The sequence below is a fragment of the Takifugu rubripes genome, chromosome 20, assembly GCF_901000725.2.
Source record: "Takifugu rubripes chromosome 20, fTakRub1.2, whole genome shotgun sequence".
NCBI lineage: Eukaryota > Metazoa > Chordata > Actinopteri > Tetraodontiformes > Tetraodontidae > Takifugu > Takifugu rubripes.
Window position 1 is genome coordinate 2,077,206 of NC_042304.1, and position 19,817 is coordinate 2,097,022.

The following is a 19,817-nucleotide window of genomic DNA, read 5'->3' on the forward strand; positions in this document are numbered from 1 at the left end:
ATTTCCGCTTCCGGTATTTTGTTCGATTCAGAATTATTAGTCGGGTTATTTCCCGTGGAAACTTGAAAACAGCACATTTAATAGAAATAAAAAAATGAGTTCTTTGTGCATTGTTAAAGCCACTGACATTTGCTGATGAACAATCAAACAACCACGGACAAGACAAGGTTGTGAATAAAAAAGTAGTTTAGTTTATCGAGTAGTCCAGTCTTAAACATTTATTCAACTTAAGATGTAATTTAATCTTTGACATATGTTCAGTATTTACATTGACACCTACTGGTAATGTTGGACCTTTATTTGGCTTAGTGTACAAAAATGACCCTTCAAGGATAATGACAATATCAGCAACACTGTCCACACAACAGTTATACCTTTCTGTTGTCCTCAAATCAAATTCGAACCGTTTTCAAATTCACTTACATCAGGAATACAGTTTCATTTCATGATGTGGCTTATAGTTGTAATTGGTGTTACTAAGTTTAAAGTAAATCAACTAAACAAAAAAATAATAGATAATCTTGTAATTCGTGCTGCAAAGTTCACCCACGCCAGGTCAGTTTCAGGTGTCAATGAATAGTAAGACAACTGGAAGGTTAACCTTGTTCAGAGACACCTGTTACAGAATACCTCCTTGGTTTAAAGGCAGTAATTTTAGTGTACATACAGCTTCTGTCACGAACGCTATGCAGAACACAACATGAGGAGTTTCTAAATGTTGCGCAATATTCTACGAGCATGACTGGTTTTCATGGTTTCCAAAGCAGCCTCCAGTGTGGAGATGATGTGTAGGAGAGTGCCAGGGTCAGTCTGTAGAACCCTGCTGCTAAGGCTATTGCAACCTTTCATCAAAGAGACGTGCAATGTTACCATGGGAACCACCTGCTGATGAACTGAGCGACTTGCCAGCTGCCAAAGAAACAGAAGAGAAAGAAAACATGTGGTTACCTCAAGGAGTTAACAGTCACATAATTAAAACATTTGGTCAGATTAATATACATTCATACATAGTGTGTGTGAGTGTGTATACACATGGGTAATAAAATGGAATGGCACAGATTTAAAAGAAGAGGCTAGCTGGCTAAACTGACCATTAATACAAAAGTCTTTTGGAAAGAAAGGTTCACTTCCTGGATAAAGAAACTTGTCCCATTGCTCAGGTGTGATTTGGTCCAAATCTCAGTTTTCCCTCTTCAAATCCTTCAGGTTCTATGGGCCTCTTGTATGAACTCTGATCCAGCAGATTTTTAATAATAAAGGTCTGGTCTATGTTTCCATTAGTTCATGCTTTATTTATGTGATACTTGCCAGCAGCGTATGCTGAAAACAGCTGCAACACCTGACATCACCACCAGCACACGTCACCATCTGGATGGTGCTTACGTGGTGATGCGCAGTCGCTCGTGTTCATGGCATCCATTTATGCTCTCACCTGACCAGGACATCTTCTCCCAGTATTTCACAGACTTGTCCAAATATTGTGCAGTAAATTTAAAATAAGTTTTAACATTCTTTCTCTGTGACAGTGGAGTCTAGCATGGTAATTCTGCCTATAGGCTGCGGCAGCTGAGTGCATTTATCATTGCCTTCTTTCCAACAACTTGTGCAGAAGCTCTTCACAAGTGATTCTTGGCTCTTGGCTAACAAAGTGAAGTAACGTTCTTCTGATTTATTGCCACTACTGTGCTCACTGGAACATTCAGGAGGTTTGAAATCCCCCTCTAACCAATGATATTAGTATGTTTTGCAACAATGAGGTGACAAAGGTGTTGAGGAGTTTTTAATGAGAGGTTTCTTGTCTGAACACTTGTTGATGAGGCACCTTTTGGTCGGCCATTGTTTTGGACTGAATCAGCTGATATTAATGTGCATGGACAAGAGGCCAGATCCCTTTGTTCACGTGTTCCCTTCGTTATTTCATGTTATCTATTGTAGAACTTCTTTGTACATGTGGGTTTCACTGGTTGTTGCTGAAATGTGGTGATACCTTCACAATAGTTCCGTCATAAAAATTGTGGCATGTTCAATACTTTTATCACTTATATTTACCTAGTATTGCTGGGAAGCTGTTGAAACTGGTGAATAAAGGTGCATAGTTCACAATAAAATGCATTAATGACTGCAGTGACTGATCAAGTTCCTCCCAAATTGTGACTAAACCAACTTCTGAATTATAATATTTTAATGTCAGAATATGCAATCAGCCACTAATTAGTTTAATCCTTCTCTTAAAAAAATAGCTGTTACATACCTGCACATCCAATCTCCATTCCAGATTGTAGTATGTTTGAAGTTTGTCAGGCAGCCAATGAAGGGTAGTACGAATCTGACTTTGGTGCTCCTGGTACAGCTGGAGGAGATACTGACTTACTACCAGATCAAGCAGGTACAGCAGAGCAGAACTCTCTCTCTCAAATATCTCACTCACCTTTAAAAGGATCTGGTCAACCTCCTCACCAAAATCTAAACTCAGAATGGAGTCCAGGAAATCAACCTCTGATATCTAACAAAGAAGGCAACATACAATAAGCAGTGAGGGATATCAGGTCACCAAAGACCCTCCTTGGCTGTATATCAGCACATGTCATGTTAAACCACAGTTTTCTTTCTCAGAAAGCCAATAAACACATTTAAAAACAATCATTCCAGAATTTAATCACACTGTAACGTGCTAAATGAGTGATTGTTTTTTGGCATTTTTAACGGACAGTTTGAGTTGGTCACCATGTGTTTGGAGCTTTCCGTCATTAGAAACATCAGGCCCTCTATGCCATGCTGTACCGATTCCACAGGAACACCCAGCTTCCCTGCAAACAAAAATCATCATGAATTTAGAACATTTAATGTTGAGACTGAATGTTCTGTGTCAATAGAGATATTGATTGAAACTGCCTGGATCTGTTTAAACCTTGATTCCAGCTTGACAGCTTGATTCCCAAGGCATGATTAAGATCCAAATGTCCACTGCAGCCTGTTAAACACACCTTTCTCAGCTGTTCAGGCGCGCTGCTACTCTGCCCCTCTCTCAGCCTTTTAGTGACCTTTGAAAACCCCACAGAGGCTTGTTCTGTCACTGCCACAGGTACCTTTGTGGCCAAGTGGCCTCTTTGTGTGTTATTAGTACTCGCTGTAATACACTACTGCTTTCAGGAAGTCAGTGTCAACTTGTCTGGTGTGTACTGGTTGTTGAGATTCTTACTGGCTGCTCCCTCATACATCTTGGTGCTTGTTCCCCTCTTTAGTAACTCCAGTGCGATACGACCAAACTCTGCAACCACTGAGAATTTAAGAAAAAAAACACGAGTCAGTCTTAAAACTTGTGTTTAGCGAGCGGGTTAGTGAGGCTATAGACAACAGCTGGGTTGGCACATGTTGTTAGGAGGGGAAGAGGATGAAATCTTTTAGATTAACAGACAAAAACACAATAACACCACCTGGATGGGGACTGTATTTAATGCAACCTCTAGACCACCAACAGGGGCAACCAAAGATCCCTAGCTGTAGCTATAGCAACCTTCCTGGATCCATCCACCCTATATGTTTGGTGCAGGTTGAAGAAGAGGTAGAAATGATGTAAAATGACTTTATGGGGAGGGACAGTATTCAACATAAATCTGCACACATCTTAATGTCGTTATACATCCTTTCACTTGCGTCTTTGTGTCTCCTGTCGATTCAAAATATGACTTAATGACAAGGGTTTGTTACAGTGGTTACCGATAAAGTTCATAAAGTTAAGGGCCAGGGACGTGCACGTCTCGGGACTCTCTGGCACCATATGTACCATTAACAACAAAGCCCTCGAATGGATTTAAACATCTCAATTTACTGTAAACTTCGGCCTCAATTGAAGGGGTTTGTTTACTTAACGGGGTTCAGTATAAAGTCACATCAATCATCCGTGTTGAGTGTAGCAACACAGAATGAATGTAGATTTGTCGATGTTGAAAAATCGTCCAATATACCAGCGGGCTCAAAAACAAGCGTTAAATTAGCACTTTTACAGTCGCCCCAAAATACAAAAGACATTGCATTATTAAACGATATGGTAAAACACTAGATCTGGGTGATTTACCTGAAGGAGCCACTTTTGTCAGCAAGGCCAGATGTTCTTTGTGGTCTTCAGAAAGAACCAGCAACATTTTGACGCCGTTTTGTTGAGGACTTCACGGAACCCGGAACTTGTCTTCTTCGTTAGTTTTTATGTAAACATTACTGCCACCTTGTGTTACATGTCATGAGTTCGGCTGACTTTAGCGCCCAGTCAGATTTAAATAATATAGTCATGTTGAAGGGCTACATCCTGACATGGTAAACATAGACATTCTGCCTTTCATAAACTGTTTATTACATTTTTTTTTTGCTTAACCATCCTACGCCCTACCCCCCTTATAATCCAAATATGCCATTTTTATTGTCAAGAAATAACACAATTGAATAAAATAAATAGATCAGAATGAATAAAAAGGTAGTCAGGAGAGAGAAAACAGTCTCCCTTTCTCTTTCAGTGTAACTTCTACATATTTCAAGCTTTCTGAAATACTTCTATACCTCCACCGGTGTGTCAGCAAGAGCAGCTGCTTTTTCACCTTTCATTCTCTTCAATGACCTTCTAACATCACCCTTCCAAACTCATCTGGTCATGATTCTGTCTTGTCCCTCTTCCCTCATTGATAAACTCCTCAAAGTATTCTTCATCTCCCTATCGCAGTTCAGACATGTAAGCCATCGACCACTGTAACCCCCTGCAAGTCCTATCTCCAGCTCTCTGCATCACCCACCTATGTGACAGAACAATAAAATAAAAAACGAAAATAAAAAAATAAAATTCACCCCATCCACCACAGATGGGGGGGGGGGGGGGGGGGGGGGGTCTTACACAACAGCAGGAGTAGCTGCATCAGCAGCTGATTGTAGTTATTCCTAATATGCACACATCTGCACAAGTGGAGGGAGACTAACCCAGACAGCATTTCCCTGTGACAACACCAACATTAGTCAACAGATTGAATCACCCACAATGACCAAGCCAAGGCAACAGGAGCACATATAGGATGATATAGGATCGCTCCTAAATATTCTACAGTCAACAGTCAGCTATATTATAGGAATATGGAAGTGCTTGGAACAACAGCAACTCAGCCACAAGGTGGTAGGCCACTTAAACTGACGGAGCGAGGTCAGCGGATGCTGAGGGATATAGTGCGAAGAGGTCGCCAACATTCTGCAGAGTCAAGAGGTTATTTAAAATACATTTATCCCTTTATTATTAATCTACCTACAGTGTACTCCTATACAGGTGTGTAACATAGTCCTGCTGCTACCACCAGCCCAACTAAGATAATGCTAAGGGATAGCTGATCATGTTCTAACTATGAGCATTAGCTTAGCTAGCATAATTACTGTAGCTACACAATTGCTGACTATAAAAATTCTCAGAGGAATGTTTTCAGCTTCATATTAAAATTAGAGAGGGAGTCAGCCCCCTGCACCTGAACAGGGAGCTGGTTCCACAGCAGGGGTCTGATAGTTAAAAGTCTCAAGCATACATTAAAGATACCACAAGTAAACCAGCACTCAGAGACTGCTGTGGTCGACTGGGACAAAATGGTGCTATCAGCTTCCCCAATTAGGATGGGATGCAGCCTCTAAGGACCATGGCAGCTACAGGCAGCCAGTGGAGCTCGACCAGCAGTGGGGTGATGTGGGCCCGCTTCGCTTGCTTAAAGACCAGACATGCTGCCGCATTCTTGACCTTCTAAGGCAGCTTCACTACACATGTCGGCACACCAATTAGAAGGGCATTTCAGTATTCAATGCGCAAGATCACCATGGTGTGTACTAGCAGTCGGATGGGACCCTGGGTGACAAACTTTGGCGGCATGGCCGGGAGATTGAGGCTACATGATCAGATAAAGTCAGTTGAACATGACTCCAAGCATTGGTAGGAGGATGAGATGAGGTGTCAATTTAAATGTCAATGTTGGATTGGTTGGCCAGGAAGACACTTTAAGTTAGATTGGAGGTTTTGGTCCGAGAGACAGTTTGAAATCTTCAGGTCTAAACCTGAGCAATCATCTGTAGGAAAAGACAGGTGCAGATGGCTGCATGATGAAATGAATCCTGAAGACAGTGTTTCAAATGCTTCGTGGCAGGAGGAGAAGCTTTCCAGAACAAGTTATCTAAGGCATCATCTGCAACGGTAAAGTCGGAAGCAGATAAAGCAGCACTTATAGAGTGCATGGCTGCATTAGAAAGGTAACATGCATTGGAAGCAAAAGAGGAAACGCTCAGAAAGGAAAAGGAACTGTTCGCTCTGGAAACTGAACTTGCTCCCACTAAAACTGAATGTGTTGGAAATCTATTCAAAATGTGGCTTTACAAGATCAGACGCAATGAAGTCATATTTCAACAGGTGCTCATCACTTAAACACATCAGTTAAATGTCCATGGGGATGTCCCACATAAGAATGCTGCAAATAGTAATCAGACTGAAGCTCACATGAGGCGCCGCTGTCGGTGTCAATCCTGTACACTCGGCAATAGATTTCTTTTTAGCACTGTGGCTAAATTAACCAAGAGTCACAGTGTTTTAGATCCACGTATTCCTTTAGTGGTGAAGACTTCATGAGCTTCTTCACTGATAAAGTTCTAGCTATCAGAGAAAAAGCTAACCAGGCCATCCCAACAACTGGACCATCACCAGATGTGCTGACTGTGGGAACATACAGGTGTTTTACCATTGATAGGCAGTTCTATCCTGGACCAGATCAATGGTTCTTTAGTGACAGGTTATGTACCCCGGTCCTACAAGGTGGCAGTGATTAAGCTGTTGCTTAAAAAAACATCACTGGATCCTGATGAGTTAGCAAATTACAGGCTGATATCCAACCTTCCTTTTGTCTCTAAAATTCTAGAGATGGTTGTGGTGACTCAGTTACTGGAGCACCTGCAGAGGAACAGCCTGTTTGAGATGTTTCAGTCAGGCTTTAGAGCTCATCACAGCACAGAAACAGCACTTCTTAAAGTTACTAATGATCTTCTTATAGCTTCAGATCATGGACTGGTCTCTATGCTGGTTCTGCTGGACCTTAGTGCTGCTTTTGATACAGTTGATCACAGCCTCCTGTTACAGAGACTGGAACATGTGATTGGGATTAAAGGGACAGCACTAGACTGGTTTAGATCATATTTATCTGATAGATACCAGTTTGCTCATGTCCACAGTGTTCCCTCTTCATACAGTAGGGTTAGGACCATGGCAATACTAGAGAGCCTACTTGTCCGCACTCTAGAACTGGTTGAAGAGCAGGCAGAGAAAAGAGTCGGGCAAAAAACAGGGTATGTCCTGGGGCAATGGCAAGACAGCCAGGTCAGGAACAGGCCGAGTCACTCACGGGAAATGATTCTGAATATGAGAGTATGGCATGGAAATGATCTTACAAAACTGTGCAAAACTCCTGAGAGCAATCTGGGGTGTAAGGGCTCTGAAGGGACGACCCCTAATTGCCAGAACACTCAACACTGTAGAGTACGGTATGGCTGGGGTTTAAATACAGGGGGAAAAGGGGATTCGGAATGGGCTGATGAGCAGGCTGCATTCAGGGTGCCTAGGAGCTCCATGTCATTAAGTGGTAACTGCTCCACAGTCTGTGGTGTCAGAAGAGCCCTGGGCTTCCCCATTTCTTTAAAATTCAGACTAGTTGGAAGCTTGGTTGAAACCTTCATGGTAAGTTGTGACCGCTTCCCTTCTACTGTTTGGAGAGTGAAGGTGGGATGCTCAGCTAGTGTGGAAAAGCCAGTGGGTCTCCACAGGTCTCCTCACTGAATGGATGGCAAGTCTGTGGCCTGCTTCCTGTGGCCCCTCCAACCATGCCTGCAATTCCTGTACCCCCTGTGCCAGATACTCTGGATACTCTATACACAGCATCCTCTGCTAAATAATGAGCATTTGTGTGATACTCCAGATACATGAATCCACCAGGCCGATTAGCTCTGAAACAACACTCCGGTTGGGCCTGACAGTGACATGTTGTGAAAGGGAGGAGAGATTATGTTGTATCATGATTTATTTAAACAGTCCAAATCCCAGGGAATACTCCACCAAAGGCAACAATTCCAGAATTCCAATTTGGAAACGCTGGCACACCGATTGTCCAAGACCTCTGGACACAGGCTGCATCGCTTCATAGGGTACTTTCTTGCTTCCCAACCCAAAGAGATCTTGGCCATTGATTATATGCTGTTGAAGCCTCTGGGCACCTATAAAAATGCACTGGTCACAACCAACCTGTTCAGTAAATTCACTGAGCTGGACATACATGGGTCTAACAAGCCTCCATTGTGGTCCAGGTCTTGATCTCCGAGTATAAGTTTGGCATCCAGAGCCATCCTTATTTGGACCTAGGAAGGAGGCCAGCCAGCTCTGCCTATTGTATTGTGTCAAGCCAGAGTTGTTGGTGGCTGCTGCCAGATGGAAAGAGTGGCATGATCAGCAGGTGCAAGCGGCTAAGCAAGGATCTCTGGGTCCCTGTACTTCACCAGGTGGTGAGGGGCCCCTGCCAGGGACAGAGAAATTTACACTGTTACTCTGGCAAAAGACCAAGCATAAGGTCCGAAATGTGCATCGGGACATGCTGAAGGCTGTGATCCAGCCTGAAGCCGCCGCTTCCCCACCAAGAGGACCATCTTCACCTACTGTGGCAGCAATGGCTGGTGAACTCTAGGTCTGGGTAACATCCTATCCAGCCTGGGCAGCTGTTCCAGGTGCCCTCTGTCCTACCATCACTTCCATCACCATCCTTTAGGCCACACTTTCAATTCTTAAACACTTGTTAGATTTTTGTAACTTGGACACTTGCAAACGGATATATAGTCTTCACCATTTTCATTATAGTTTTTAATGATGCTTTTACTGACACATTACTTTTACTTACTGCTGCTTTAACAGTGCAAAGTTCCCCACAGGTGGAGAAATAAAAGAAATGTTAAAGTATCAGAAGCCATACAGTTGGACAGGAAGAGGGGACAAATGGTTCTCTAAATCTATAGGTTTTTCTTTACAGTTGGAAAAAGCAGTTTGGTTAAATCTTGTCAATTATGAGATCAGTGATATTTATATTTTCATCAGGGATGGATAGCAATCAGTGCCGGGAGCATGGGCCTCAAGAAGAGAGTAGTAGGTAGTCCAGTAGTTACAATCAAACACCCATTTAAACAGCTGCTCCAAGGTCACGCTCTTGTGTGGTCAAGGGGAAGAGTCATGAGATTTACTGTTCCAAAGGGAAGCCATGCAGCATATTTGGAGCGAAGAAACCTGGTTGAACATAAATTCAACTCTGTCACGAGTTGTATCAAGAACAGAAAATGCAGCTTCTTCAGCCACTAAAAGGACCCAGAAGTCCACTGTTTTTCACTTCTTTAAACGTTTATACATGACTTTAAATAAGGAACTGCTGGAGGAAGAATCAGACACTTCTGTGGGTCACCCACTCAGATGAGGCACATAAACTAGGCCAGAGACAAATGAATTCCACAATGTATATCTGTAAAACATTTATTATGCTTACAAAAAAGGTTCAATGAAAAAACATCCCCTACAGCAACAACACTTATCTCCTTTTGAATAATAAAATTTGGTTATAGTGTTCAAAATAATCAAAGCAAACTCATGAAAACTGTAGCAGTGAAACTAAAGTCACCACAGAAACAGGTGATAATTTGGATCTCCCAACTTTATGTTGTGACCTGCTCCGACAGCAATCACAAAAGACTACATTCTGTATGAAAGTATTACTATATAAACAATTACAAAAAGAATTGGTTATAAAATGACTGATCGTCAACACACTTATGCAATTTAAGGTTAATGAAGAAAACAATGACAAAATAAGGTAAAGCATTCTATAACAGGTTTTCTGACAGCATACCTGGACCTGTTCTATACAGGTGTCAAAACCAGTTGTGTTGGAGTGGTCGAGCAGTGGATTAAATACAGCAAGGTGGCACATCTGGCACAACCTTTCACTCTTGTTCTACCTGTGTGCAGCCAAGGCTCATTGGTTTGGATCACTAACACCATAGCTCAATAACTGGAGGGCACAATGAAGCAGGATTTAAAACCTGAGATGAGCTGGAACTAAATGCTAAATAATCTATCAGCCTACCACTCATGATCATGCTGACTTTGCTCAAATGCTGCCCAACCAGCGGTTGTAGTTTGGGACAACATTCCAGAATAATGGCTTTAATTATGTGCAAACACGTTTACACAAACTCGGTCTAACAGAGGGTTGGCTTTAGGTGACCCAGGCTGACCCCAGGGTCTACATTCAAAGCAAACATAATCGTGCTATTCATCTGAAAAATAGCCAAGGTTCTCCTCACTCTTGGACAGATCGTTGGCCGACATCCTATCTATCTACTGTAGAAAGGGAAAGCATGAATGAAATACTGTAAAGAGTGAGTTGTGTAAGGAAAAAACATTTCACTGGAGTGGAAGCATAAACAAATCAGCCGTCACATGCTTTGGTTTAAAGAACCAGAGGCCGTGTAAGCACAGAAAACCTGTTTCACATACAAAACATTGGGTATCGCTCTCTGTGCCAAATTCATTTCAAATGCATCAAAATGCATGTTTATGCATTCAAGAAATTAGCTGTTCTCTCAGGGAAAAGCCTTATGATCCCACCGAGCCACACCATACCGACAAGAAATTATTCTTAGTTAAGACTTCTGGAAAAGGAAAACAAATCAAGTCTATTATCAATCAAACTATAATGACGGTGGAAGAGCACCTCCTGAAGAGCAGAGTATTCCCACTGTCATCTTTGGGTTCTCAACAGGTGTTGACACTGCTGTCAGAAGAGGCAGGGTATGCATGTGGTCTTCAAAGATTAAAACATGATGTGTGTTGCGATGGACAGATACTGTGTGTTAGGTAGAAAAATCTGGAGGGCTTCACATGATGGAACACTCTCTGGAGGACACCTTACCCTATGGAAGAGAGCATGTTTTGCAATAAAGGAAAAACTTGTCATCATTTACATTCATTCAACATAATATAACCACAAACTATAGTAGGGCAGAAAAAAACCTCAATGTAGCCTGTTTATTTTATGAAGACACAATGTACATTAATTGTTATCGCATGCCAATAATATATATATTTTTTTAATTCAATGGTCCATGTCAGATTTAGATTGACATTGTTTTAATGTGATAATTTAGTTTACGTTTAATTAGAAAATGACATTAAAAAGCACAAAACTCTAAGGTACATTTAGGTGGGCACTTTAAAGGAACTTTCACTTGTTTCACTTTCTTATTCTTTTCAGATCAAATGTCAAGATTAGTTAACTACTAATCTCCCCAAACTGTGCACAAAGCATCAAACGGTCACCTGTCAGTGTACAAGATCTTCCCAATTGAGAGGAAGCAAATAGCAGAGGACACTATCATTTTAAAAATAAAACCAGTTATCAGAACAGACACGCAATTTCAACTGATGACACATTTATGGAACTGCAGTCTGAAACTTCATAGAAAGTGCAACATAACATTACAATTAATACTTAATGGACCTATTACTAGTTTGAACAGGAAGGAATGGCAGGAAGACAGTGATCCCAGCTTCTTCCTCCCTTTTCTAAACATGACGCTGCTCTCCAACCGACTACCTTTACCACCCAATTTAGCTTTGTCTGCTCATCTTGTTCGCCTGCCCTACTTTGGTTTGATTGTGTTTTTCTTCTAACATGCTCAAAAAATGTCAATACCTCAAAAAGAACAACAGATGATTATTAAATTCAGCAACTTTAATAAAAGGGAAGAGACCAACTGCTGTGTTCAGACCCTTTAATATAGATATTGTCAGGCTTGTTTATCACCTGCATATATTTGTTGAAGTAGACAAAAATGACATGAAATGTGCCAAAGTGAGTGAAGCTTCAGCTGCTGTGCCTGCTTCATCCACTCTGGGACAAGTCATTTAGAAACTGATGGGACCTCTGCTGAGGAGTGGACCCAAACCAGAACCATCAGCCCGAAGCAGCAGAAAAATTAAAAAAGGTCAGGTAATGGCCAACACGCACATTCTTTTTGAGAGCTGGTAGCTTCTGGGACAAAAAGCGCACGTGTGTACCGTCAGACAAAAATAGAACAGCTCTGACAATCATGGGCCCTTGCTGAAGGAAGTCTGGGCCTCCAAAATGAACAGAGGCCTTCTGAGGGGCCATTCTTTGGACAATTGAATCCAAAATCAAATGATCTGGCCACATTTAAAACCAGCTGCTTCTGGAGCTGGATGAGCCCATCTTACCAGACCTATCGATACATTCTTGATTCGAGTCTCCTTCCAGTTGGGGAGTCAAAGCTCAGCTAAAACATCTGGACCTTAAAGAATGGAGATGTTGTAGCAAGACCTGAACAAGTTGGTCTCCCCCAACCTCTCAACTGGCTGAGCTGTATGAGGAGGAGGCTGCAAAAGTGCCCTTAAGCAGCTGTCAGTCAGACTGTGGTTCCACGTTGTGTGGCTTAAAGAAAAAGTAGGAACCTCAGGCTACTTTCAAAGAGGGTTCACCAGCTTCATGTTTGTGAAATAAACTTTGAATTGAATACTTAATATTGGATGAAGAACACACGACGAGATGTAATGGTTCCTAAATCAGTTATTGTTGTGTTTTAATTTATTTAATTTAGAAATGCGAACCACTTCTCACCTCGTGAGCCAAACCTTCCTCTCCTTCTCCATTCTCTACCTCCACCTGTGTCTTCGTTATCCTCCTGGCCACTTCCTGCAAGCAGGTTCATTCAGTCACAACACAAGCATGATGCAAATCATTTCTCTTAATAAACACCAGAGCTGTGTGTTCCCTAGACCTACTCTCTAAAACAACAGGCACAATAAACCCGTGTTAGTGCCTCATGTAAGGAACGGGATGATGCCTTTTAAACACAGCTAAGACCATTCAATTACACTACTCAACATTTGTTAAATGAACAGAATCATTAGCCATGGATAGATGTGGTTACCTCTCCATCACCATTAATCAAAATGGTCACCATCTCGTTTCCTGTGCCCCATGATGCCTGACTCTTCCATAACAGGTCAGTGGGAGGACTGTGGACAACGCCAGCATCAGCAGACCACACCTGTAGGCACCATCAAATAAGCAAATTTAACATTCATATCCAATATGACTTTAACCATCAAATAATAGACAGAGACACACACACAGTCTATAGGTGCACACAAATGCAAGTGTATACATAATTTATAACCATTCTGTCTTTCATATAGGGCATGTCTCTTCCACAGAACAAAACTCACTGGACCCCACACAGCATACACTAAAGAACTGCAGCATCACACTCAGGCCAGGCAGGCAGGCATTCCTCCAACGTGATGGCTCTCACCGTGACAGACTGCCCAGCTTTCAGAACAAACTTTGGAGTAAACTTGTAGAAGACCTCGTCTCCACAGTCCACCTGTCTCTTTAAGCGCCAGCTGCCCATCGGTTGGTCCTGCAAGACACAGCATTATGCAGAAAATGTTTCATGTAAAGGTTGAACAACTGTAAAAGACCATGTGGTGCCAAGCAGAAATGAAAGGTTATCTGCACGCAAGCTAGCATCGCTCGTGCTGCCAAGAGCTTCCGCACCTGCGCAGTATCATTGGTGAGGGTGACTGCATTTCCATTCATGTCGGTGGGAGATATGGTGACGGCGCCACTTGCTGTGGCCTCTTCTGACACCAGCAGCTTCCCTTCTCCTCCCACTTCTGGGATATCTTTACAATCAACTCTCTTCCTTTTGGAAGAACGTGAAGAACTTCCAGTAATTCTGGAGACAGAGACTTGTGTCGACGGGCTGGGGGACAACTTCAGCCTGAAATACCACCAAAAAATAATTTGCTTTAAGAAAAAATATGTAGTGAAATATTTCGATTAATTTTACAGTCCGGAAGGCTAAAGGAAGTGGTTTTATCTTCGTAACGGTTAGGAAGATCTGGTTAGGACCTAACCAGATAAAGGCTGTGAATGTCAGTATGCTTTAAAGTATTTAGTTGTACAGCGAGTTAGACACATAGTGTAATACAAATTGCTTTAAAAAATAAAAATAAAAAAACAAATTAAAACCCAACACCCCCACAAGACCCAGCCAGACCTGCAGACGCAACTCTAAACATACGGTACTATCTGATCAATAAGGGAGTGAATACCTGTGTTCCTCTCCCTCCAAAAGTTTCCTGTATGCATTAATCTCCATGTCTAGGGCAAGTTTTACATCCAGCAGCTCCTGGTATTCACCGAGTTGAGTATTCATCATCTCTCTCAGCTCTGCCATCTCTTGTTCTTTCCTCTCTATCTCTCGGCGGTGCTTGTCTCGCTCTGCTGAAAGAGTTTCTTCCAGATCCCTAATACGATCTTCCGAGGCAGAAACCTTTGAATGTGAAAGCAAACATATTACAGCACCAACCACCATGTGGAACATTAGCAGGAAAAAACAGCACCTGTTTCTGCAAAGCATTCAGCTTCTCCCCCAGTCTCTCGATCCTCATACGTGACTCCAGGAGCTCCTCTCGCGCTGTGCTCACCGCTTTGTCATTCATTTCTGAGGCCCCCTTGGCATTGTCCAACTAGAAGACACGATCAGTGTCAAAACGGTTTCTCTATAATCCAGAGCAAGGATGCTTGAAATGAAAAGTGAATAACTGACCTTGGCCTGGAATGTTTGCTCCAGTTCTTCTTTATAAAAAGAGACTTGCTCATCATGCTGCTTCCTCAAATCCTGGTGAGATCAGACAATCCTGATCAACAGTGATCCTCCTCACTAAGAATGCTACTTTCATGTTGTGCTCACAATTGCTTGCAGTAAATCGATGAGTTAACACACCTGCAATGCTTGCGCCAGTTTGAACTCATAGTCCCGCCTGACACCGGAATCGACTTCCACTATTCTCTGTTCCTGTACACGTCGAGACTCGCGCACCTCCTGTAGAAAGAAAAGCAAATGTTATTGGTACAAACCAATGACATGTTCTGTCATCTTGCTGTCGTCACACTGGTCTTAAAGTACAAGGACTAACTCCAAACAAGACCTAGTCATGTGTATAAATGTTTATTACTTCCTCCAAGGTCAGTAGGCATTAAAGTCACTACAGATACATACCTCATCATACAGGGTCTTCCTGAACTCCAGGTCTTCATTCAATGACTGACAGCGATTTTCCAAGTCAACACGCATCAGTGTCTCAGCCTCTAGCTGTCGCTTAGCTACAGCATGACTGTCTTCTGCCTGTACATCAGCAAACCAAAACAAAAACCTTTATTAGAGGACCGTTTGGAGGTGTTTTGTTAACAGTATCTACACAGGTGTAGAAAACACACATGTACATTCTATCAAACCCCCGAAGCAGCGGGGAACTGTTCTGACACCAGTTGTAGCTGGGATAACTGGATTTCTGAGTAGTTCCACATTACTGGGGGCGGAGCTGCTTTTTTATGTTGAAAGAAGTGCTAAACAATGTCAGTGACATGACAGGTCCACTCAAAATCAGCCAAAATCGCTTTCTTTAAGAGCTGGTTCACATGCTGGATGTTCGGCTCACAGAGGAGTGTGTCCACGACAGAGCAGGGAGGCCATACTGACGTATCTCCATTGAGGTTCCTAGTGTGATGGGTGCGAGTGCTATAAACTGACCAGTGTATAATAATGGACTGGAAAGGTAAAACCTAGGTAAACTGTAACTGGACCGCAGCTCATGGGATCGGCATGTGATCTATAGTCCAAATTACAACACCGTTTTGTTTGATTCGGACAGAAAATATTCATTTGCTGGCAAAGTCTTTGGCCAACAGTGTTTTGCAAAACAATCCACCTTTTTTCTGGTTTCTAAGCAGATTATAAACTCATTTAATTTTCAAGATTCTTTAGAGAAATCAAACATAATGGATGGTGAATGGTGGCATCTGCAGTTATTGATAAGAGCTTCTTTTAAAACCTCTGGAGTGATTTTTCTTTGTGATTTTCTTCTTTCCAGGCACGGGAGGCTGACTCCAGCTCTACTTTTAAGATCAGGCTTAAAACCTACCTCTTTGAAAAAGCTTATTGTTGCTGATTCTGTAGTTCCAGTTACTATCATAGACAGACAAATTATCATACTTAGGGGGTCGTCTAATCATTAGGTCACATCTTAGTTATGCTATAGGCCGAGGCTGCCGGGGTCCAGAAACATGATCAACTGACAGGCCTCTGTCACCCCACTGGGTCATGGTTTCCTCTCCTCTCCTACCAATTCTATCCTCTACCCAGCCGGCCATCAGCAGGAGGGTCCCCCTACATGAGCCTGGTTCTGCTCAAGGTTTCTTCCTGTTAAAAGGGGAGTTTTTCCTTGCCACTGTTGCTTGTCTGGGGTTAGGCCCTGGGATTCTGGAAAGCGCCATGAAACAATTTTGATTGTAAAAGACGCTATATAAATAAAGATTGATTTGAATATTCAGTAACATGTAGGGCTGGCCTTCCACAGCTTTTATACTGGTGCCATGTAGGGTTTGTGTACAATCATACATATTTTTGAAGTGTTTTGCCAAACTTGCAGAGTTGTGATACGTAAACATCTCATGGTAAATCTGGTGTGGTATATCTAATGAAGCAACCAGTGCGCCATCATGTTAGACCGCTGCACATTAGTGGTGTACTAATTGATTGCTTCAGTCTGTTGGAGTTGGAAGTGGAACCTCCAGTAAAAGGCACCAGTCTCAGGCTCCAAACACGCCAAGTTGAATGCCCCCTGATTTAAAAAAACTTCAAACTTCATTAAAAAACTATTCAAAATCTTCCCTCACTATAGACTCCCATGTCATTGAACAAACTTAATAAGTCATCCCTAGTAATATGTAGTATTTTTCTTCTATTCTGAGAGATTATCAACTCAAAAGCAAATCGGTGAGGTGCGATGTTATATCTACATGATATCTATAAATCACTGCATTAGCATATTAATTCACTTGCTAATATATGTACATACATACCTTGGCCAGCAGGCTGTTGACATCAGCCAGTTCAGATGTTAGGGCAGCATTCTGGCTTAGAGCTGTAGAAAGAGCTGCTTCGCTCTTATTAAGCTGGTCTTGCAAAACACTGGCCCTGGACATCGCGGTAGCAAGGTCCCCTTCCTTCTTCTTGACACTAGACACCCAGGAAAGAACACAATTATGGCTTTAAACTACAAACTGCCCCTCCAAACAGTGTCTGAGGTGTACGAGATCATCCACCTGCGTTTTGCCTCTTCGAGTTCCGCTTGAGCCTTGCCCAGGTCTATCTGCAGTTTAGCCCGGTCTTTGGCAGTTTCATCCAAAACCCGCCGAGCGTCGGCCAACTCTGCCTCGTAGAGAGCCTTCAGGCCTGACACCTAAAAACAGATGCAGACTCCATCACAGCTTGGCTGGGAGGGGGGTGGGTTGTAAATTGCACCGGTAATAGAACCCCAGCGAGACAAGACTCTCATATATTCCGAACTATAAAGCGCACTTAAAATTGCCGATCGTATAATCCGTTGCACCTTATGTATTAGTCCTGGTTGTGCTTATTGACATCAAACTGATTTTATTTGTTACACAGAGCTCTGTCAAAATGTTTCAGTCCGACTTTGGTAAGATATGGAGCCGCACTGCTGGACCGTCGAGGCATTACGGCTACCGTAGTCTGGAGCCTCACACACTTTTGGCTTGGCTCCCTTAAAAAGAGACCGGTTTGTTGATATTGCACTTTATAGTACAAACCATGTTACACATCCACCTTTGTTCTCACTCCAACCTTTAATCAGTCACTGCTCTATGGGGGTGTAAATTCCTTTTACTATCATTTTCCTGACTTGGCCTGCATTGCTCACTAAGCTGATGTCTTATCTGACTGTATGTATTAAATGTAATTAAGAAATGGCACCTTAGCAGCAAATATTAAAGAAATCAGAAAAATGGACAACCAACAGGATAAAGGAAGACAGAACCCTTGATAATTTACATTATTTTGATATCTAAATAGCTTCAACTCACAAGAAAGTTGATTTGGAACAAGTTTGTCTACATCCAAACTCATTTAACTCATTTATGCTTTAGAGAATCTTTACCTATTTCATAAACATCCTTTGCAGATAGATCATAAATTAGGATTAAATGTTGAGATGTCACTACACATGAAGAATGGTTGTAATTTAGAATATACTCAGCAGCACAGGTGCATCTTAAAATGTTACACAGCATGAAAAACATAATTTATGCAGTTCTATTAAGCTCCAGTTACTGATTCAGTAGACACAGAATGAAAGATGTGTTTCAACGGTGATGACTGTATTGTGTAAATGTTGAAGCTCAAAATACAGTATACTGAAAATCTGAATATCATCTACCACAATTTTAAAACAAATTTTTGAGAAATGTTAGTTCTGAAAAGCATGCTGATGGCTGCTTGAACTGCTGAAGGTATGCAGCCTGACGGGAAGGTGCCAGTACTGAAGCATCTTAGAAGCCCAGAGTTCTGCTGCAGGTCGTGTTCAGTAAGCTTCTGCTCAATTAACCAGGTTTTGCAGTCATGTTCCAGCGAGCTGGACATCCCCAGAAAGCTCCATAAAACGTGTGTGTGTTATAGGAGCGAGCTGAAGAGGAATGTGCGCGCGCGCGTGTGTGTTATAGGAGCGAGCTGAAGAGGAATGTGTGCGCGCGCGTGTGTGTGTCTTAAACACCGACTCGCGCCTCAGGACCGCAGTTATCCCCGTCTGCTTCCACTCAAACTTCCTGTGTGCAGCTGATCCCCACGCTGGGAAGCTTCCTAAACCACACACATACACCTTTCGGCGGAAAACCAGTGCTGGTGTTTTGAATGACTTTCCTTTTTACAAGGACAGGGACAAACCGCTTCACAAAATAGTTTCTGAGATCGGAATTAGGGGTTTCTATCAGCTGTAATGCACGGTGAATAAAGACGGGTTGAATGATGAAAATGATTCATTTAAAAATTCGGGGAGCTTTTTATGTGTACCGATGGTTTGACACGCTTAAGCACCCTGGTCCAATGCGCCTGAATTCGGAACTGGTCCGGTCAGTGTGCGGTCCTGTCCAAACACCGGGGCTGGACTGCACACACGGGTCTTCGGTTGAAACGTTTAATGCTTCATCGCCTATTAAAGCTTGTTCACGGCGCATTGTTTATTGCTAATGGCAACTTAATTCGCTTTCATTACAGTTCAGGGTTGAATCAAAACTAAACGAATGTGGACATTAAACAGTTATAGTTGATGTAGACTTACCTCTCTGGTAGTCACCTCCTCTTTTTCAGACACTTTCACCATCAGTCGATCATTCTCCAGCTCCAAGGACCGTACGCGGTCGATGTACACGGCTAATCTATCATTCAGATGCTGTAAATCGTGCTTTTCTTGCAGGCGAGTGATCCGGGTTGGCGACAGAGGTGTAGAGGCCGCCGGTCGAACAGTTTCTCGACTTGGGGTAGCAGTCGCCATAACGCCTTTTGTTGTTCTGCTGCGCCGCTTAGTGAGCAAATTAGAAGAAATGGTAATAGCCTTCCTTTTAGAGAGTTGTTCGGTTTATCTGATCGCCGAGTCTCTATCAGTCAATAAGTCATGAGCGCATGGACAGCAATGTCTTCCAAAGATCAACCAGAGTAGTGAATCCAAGATGGCCGCTACCGCCTACATCACCGCGCCAAAAGAACACAACGCTTCCGCTCTCGCGAGGGCCGACGGGAAACCATTGTTCGCGAGTGGAACCCATATGGTGTTTCGCGGCTATTTCTCGTCC

At 42.6% G+C, this 19,817-nt stretch overlaps 2 protein-coding genes across 2 annotated transcripts; both read right to left on the minus strand.

Moving 5' to 3' along the window:
• Nucleotides 1–168: 168 nt before the first annotated feature.
• On the minus strand, nucleotides 169–4,221 carry commd2 (COMM domain containing 2). Its single transcript, XM_003973777.3, has 6 exons — nucleotides 4,076–4,221; nucleotides 3,200–3,277; nucleotides 2,725–2,807; nucleotides 2,429–2,503; nucleotides 2,252–2,350; nucleotides 169–909 (listed from the first exon to the last, which is right to left on the minus strand). The coding sequence occupies exons 1-6, from the start codon at nucleotides 4,140–4,142 to the stop codon at nucleotides 712–714; spliced, it is 600 nt and encodes a 199-aa protein (XP_003973826.1). The 5' UTR covers nucleotides 4,143–4,221; the 3' UTR covers nucleotides 169–711.
• Nucleotides 4,222–9,540: 5,319 nt separating this feature from the next.
• On the minus strand, nucleotides 9,541–19,719 carry lmnb2 (lamin B2). Its single transcript, XM_011614409.2, has 13 exons — nucleotides 19,307–19,719; nucleotides 17,277–17,413; nucleotides 17,034–17,190; nucleotides 15,172–15,297; nucleotides 14,896–14,994; nucleotides 14,719–14,790; nucleotides 14,513–14,638; nucleotides 14,222–14,442; nucleotides 13,662–13,887; nucleotides 13,417–13,524; nucleotides 13,033–13,152; nucleotides 12,720–12,794; nucleotides 9,541–10,995 (listed from the first exon to the last, which is right to left on the minus strand). Exons 1-13 carry the CDS (start codon nucleotides 19,517–19,519, stop codon nucleotides 10,960–10,962), a joined length of 1,716 nt encoding a protein of 571 aa, XP_011612711.1. The 5' UTR covers nucleotides 19,520–19,719; the 3' UTR covers nucleotides 9,541–10,959.
• Between the last annotated feature and the right edge of the window lie 98 nt (nucleotides 19,720–19,817).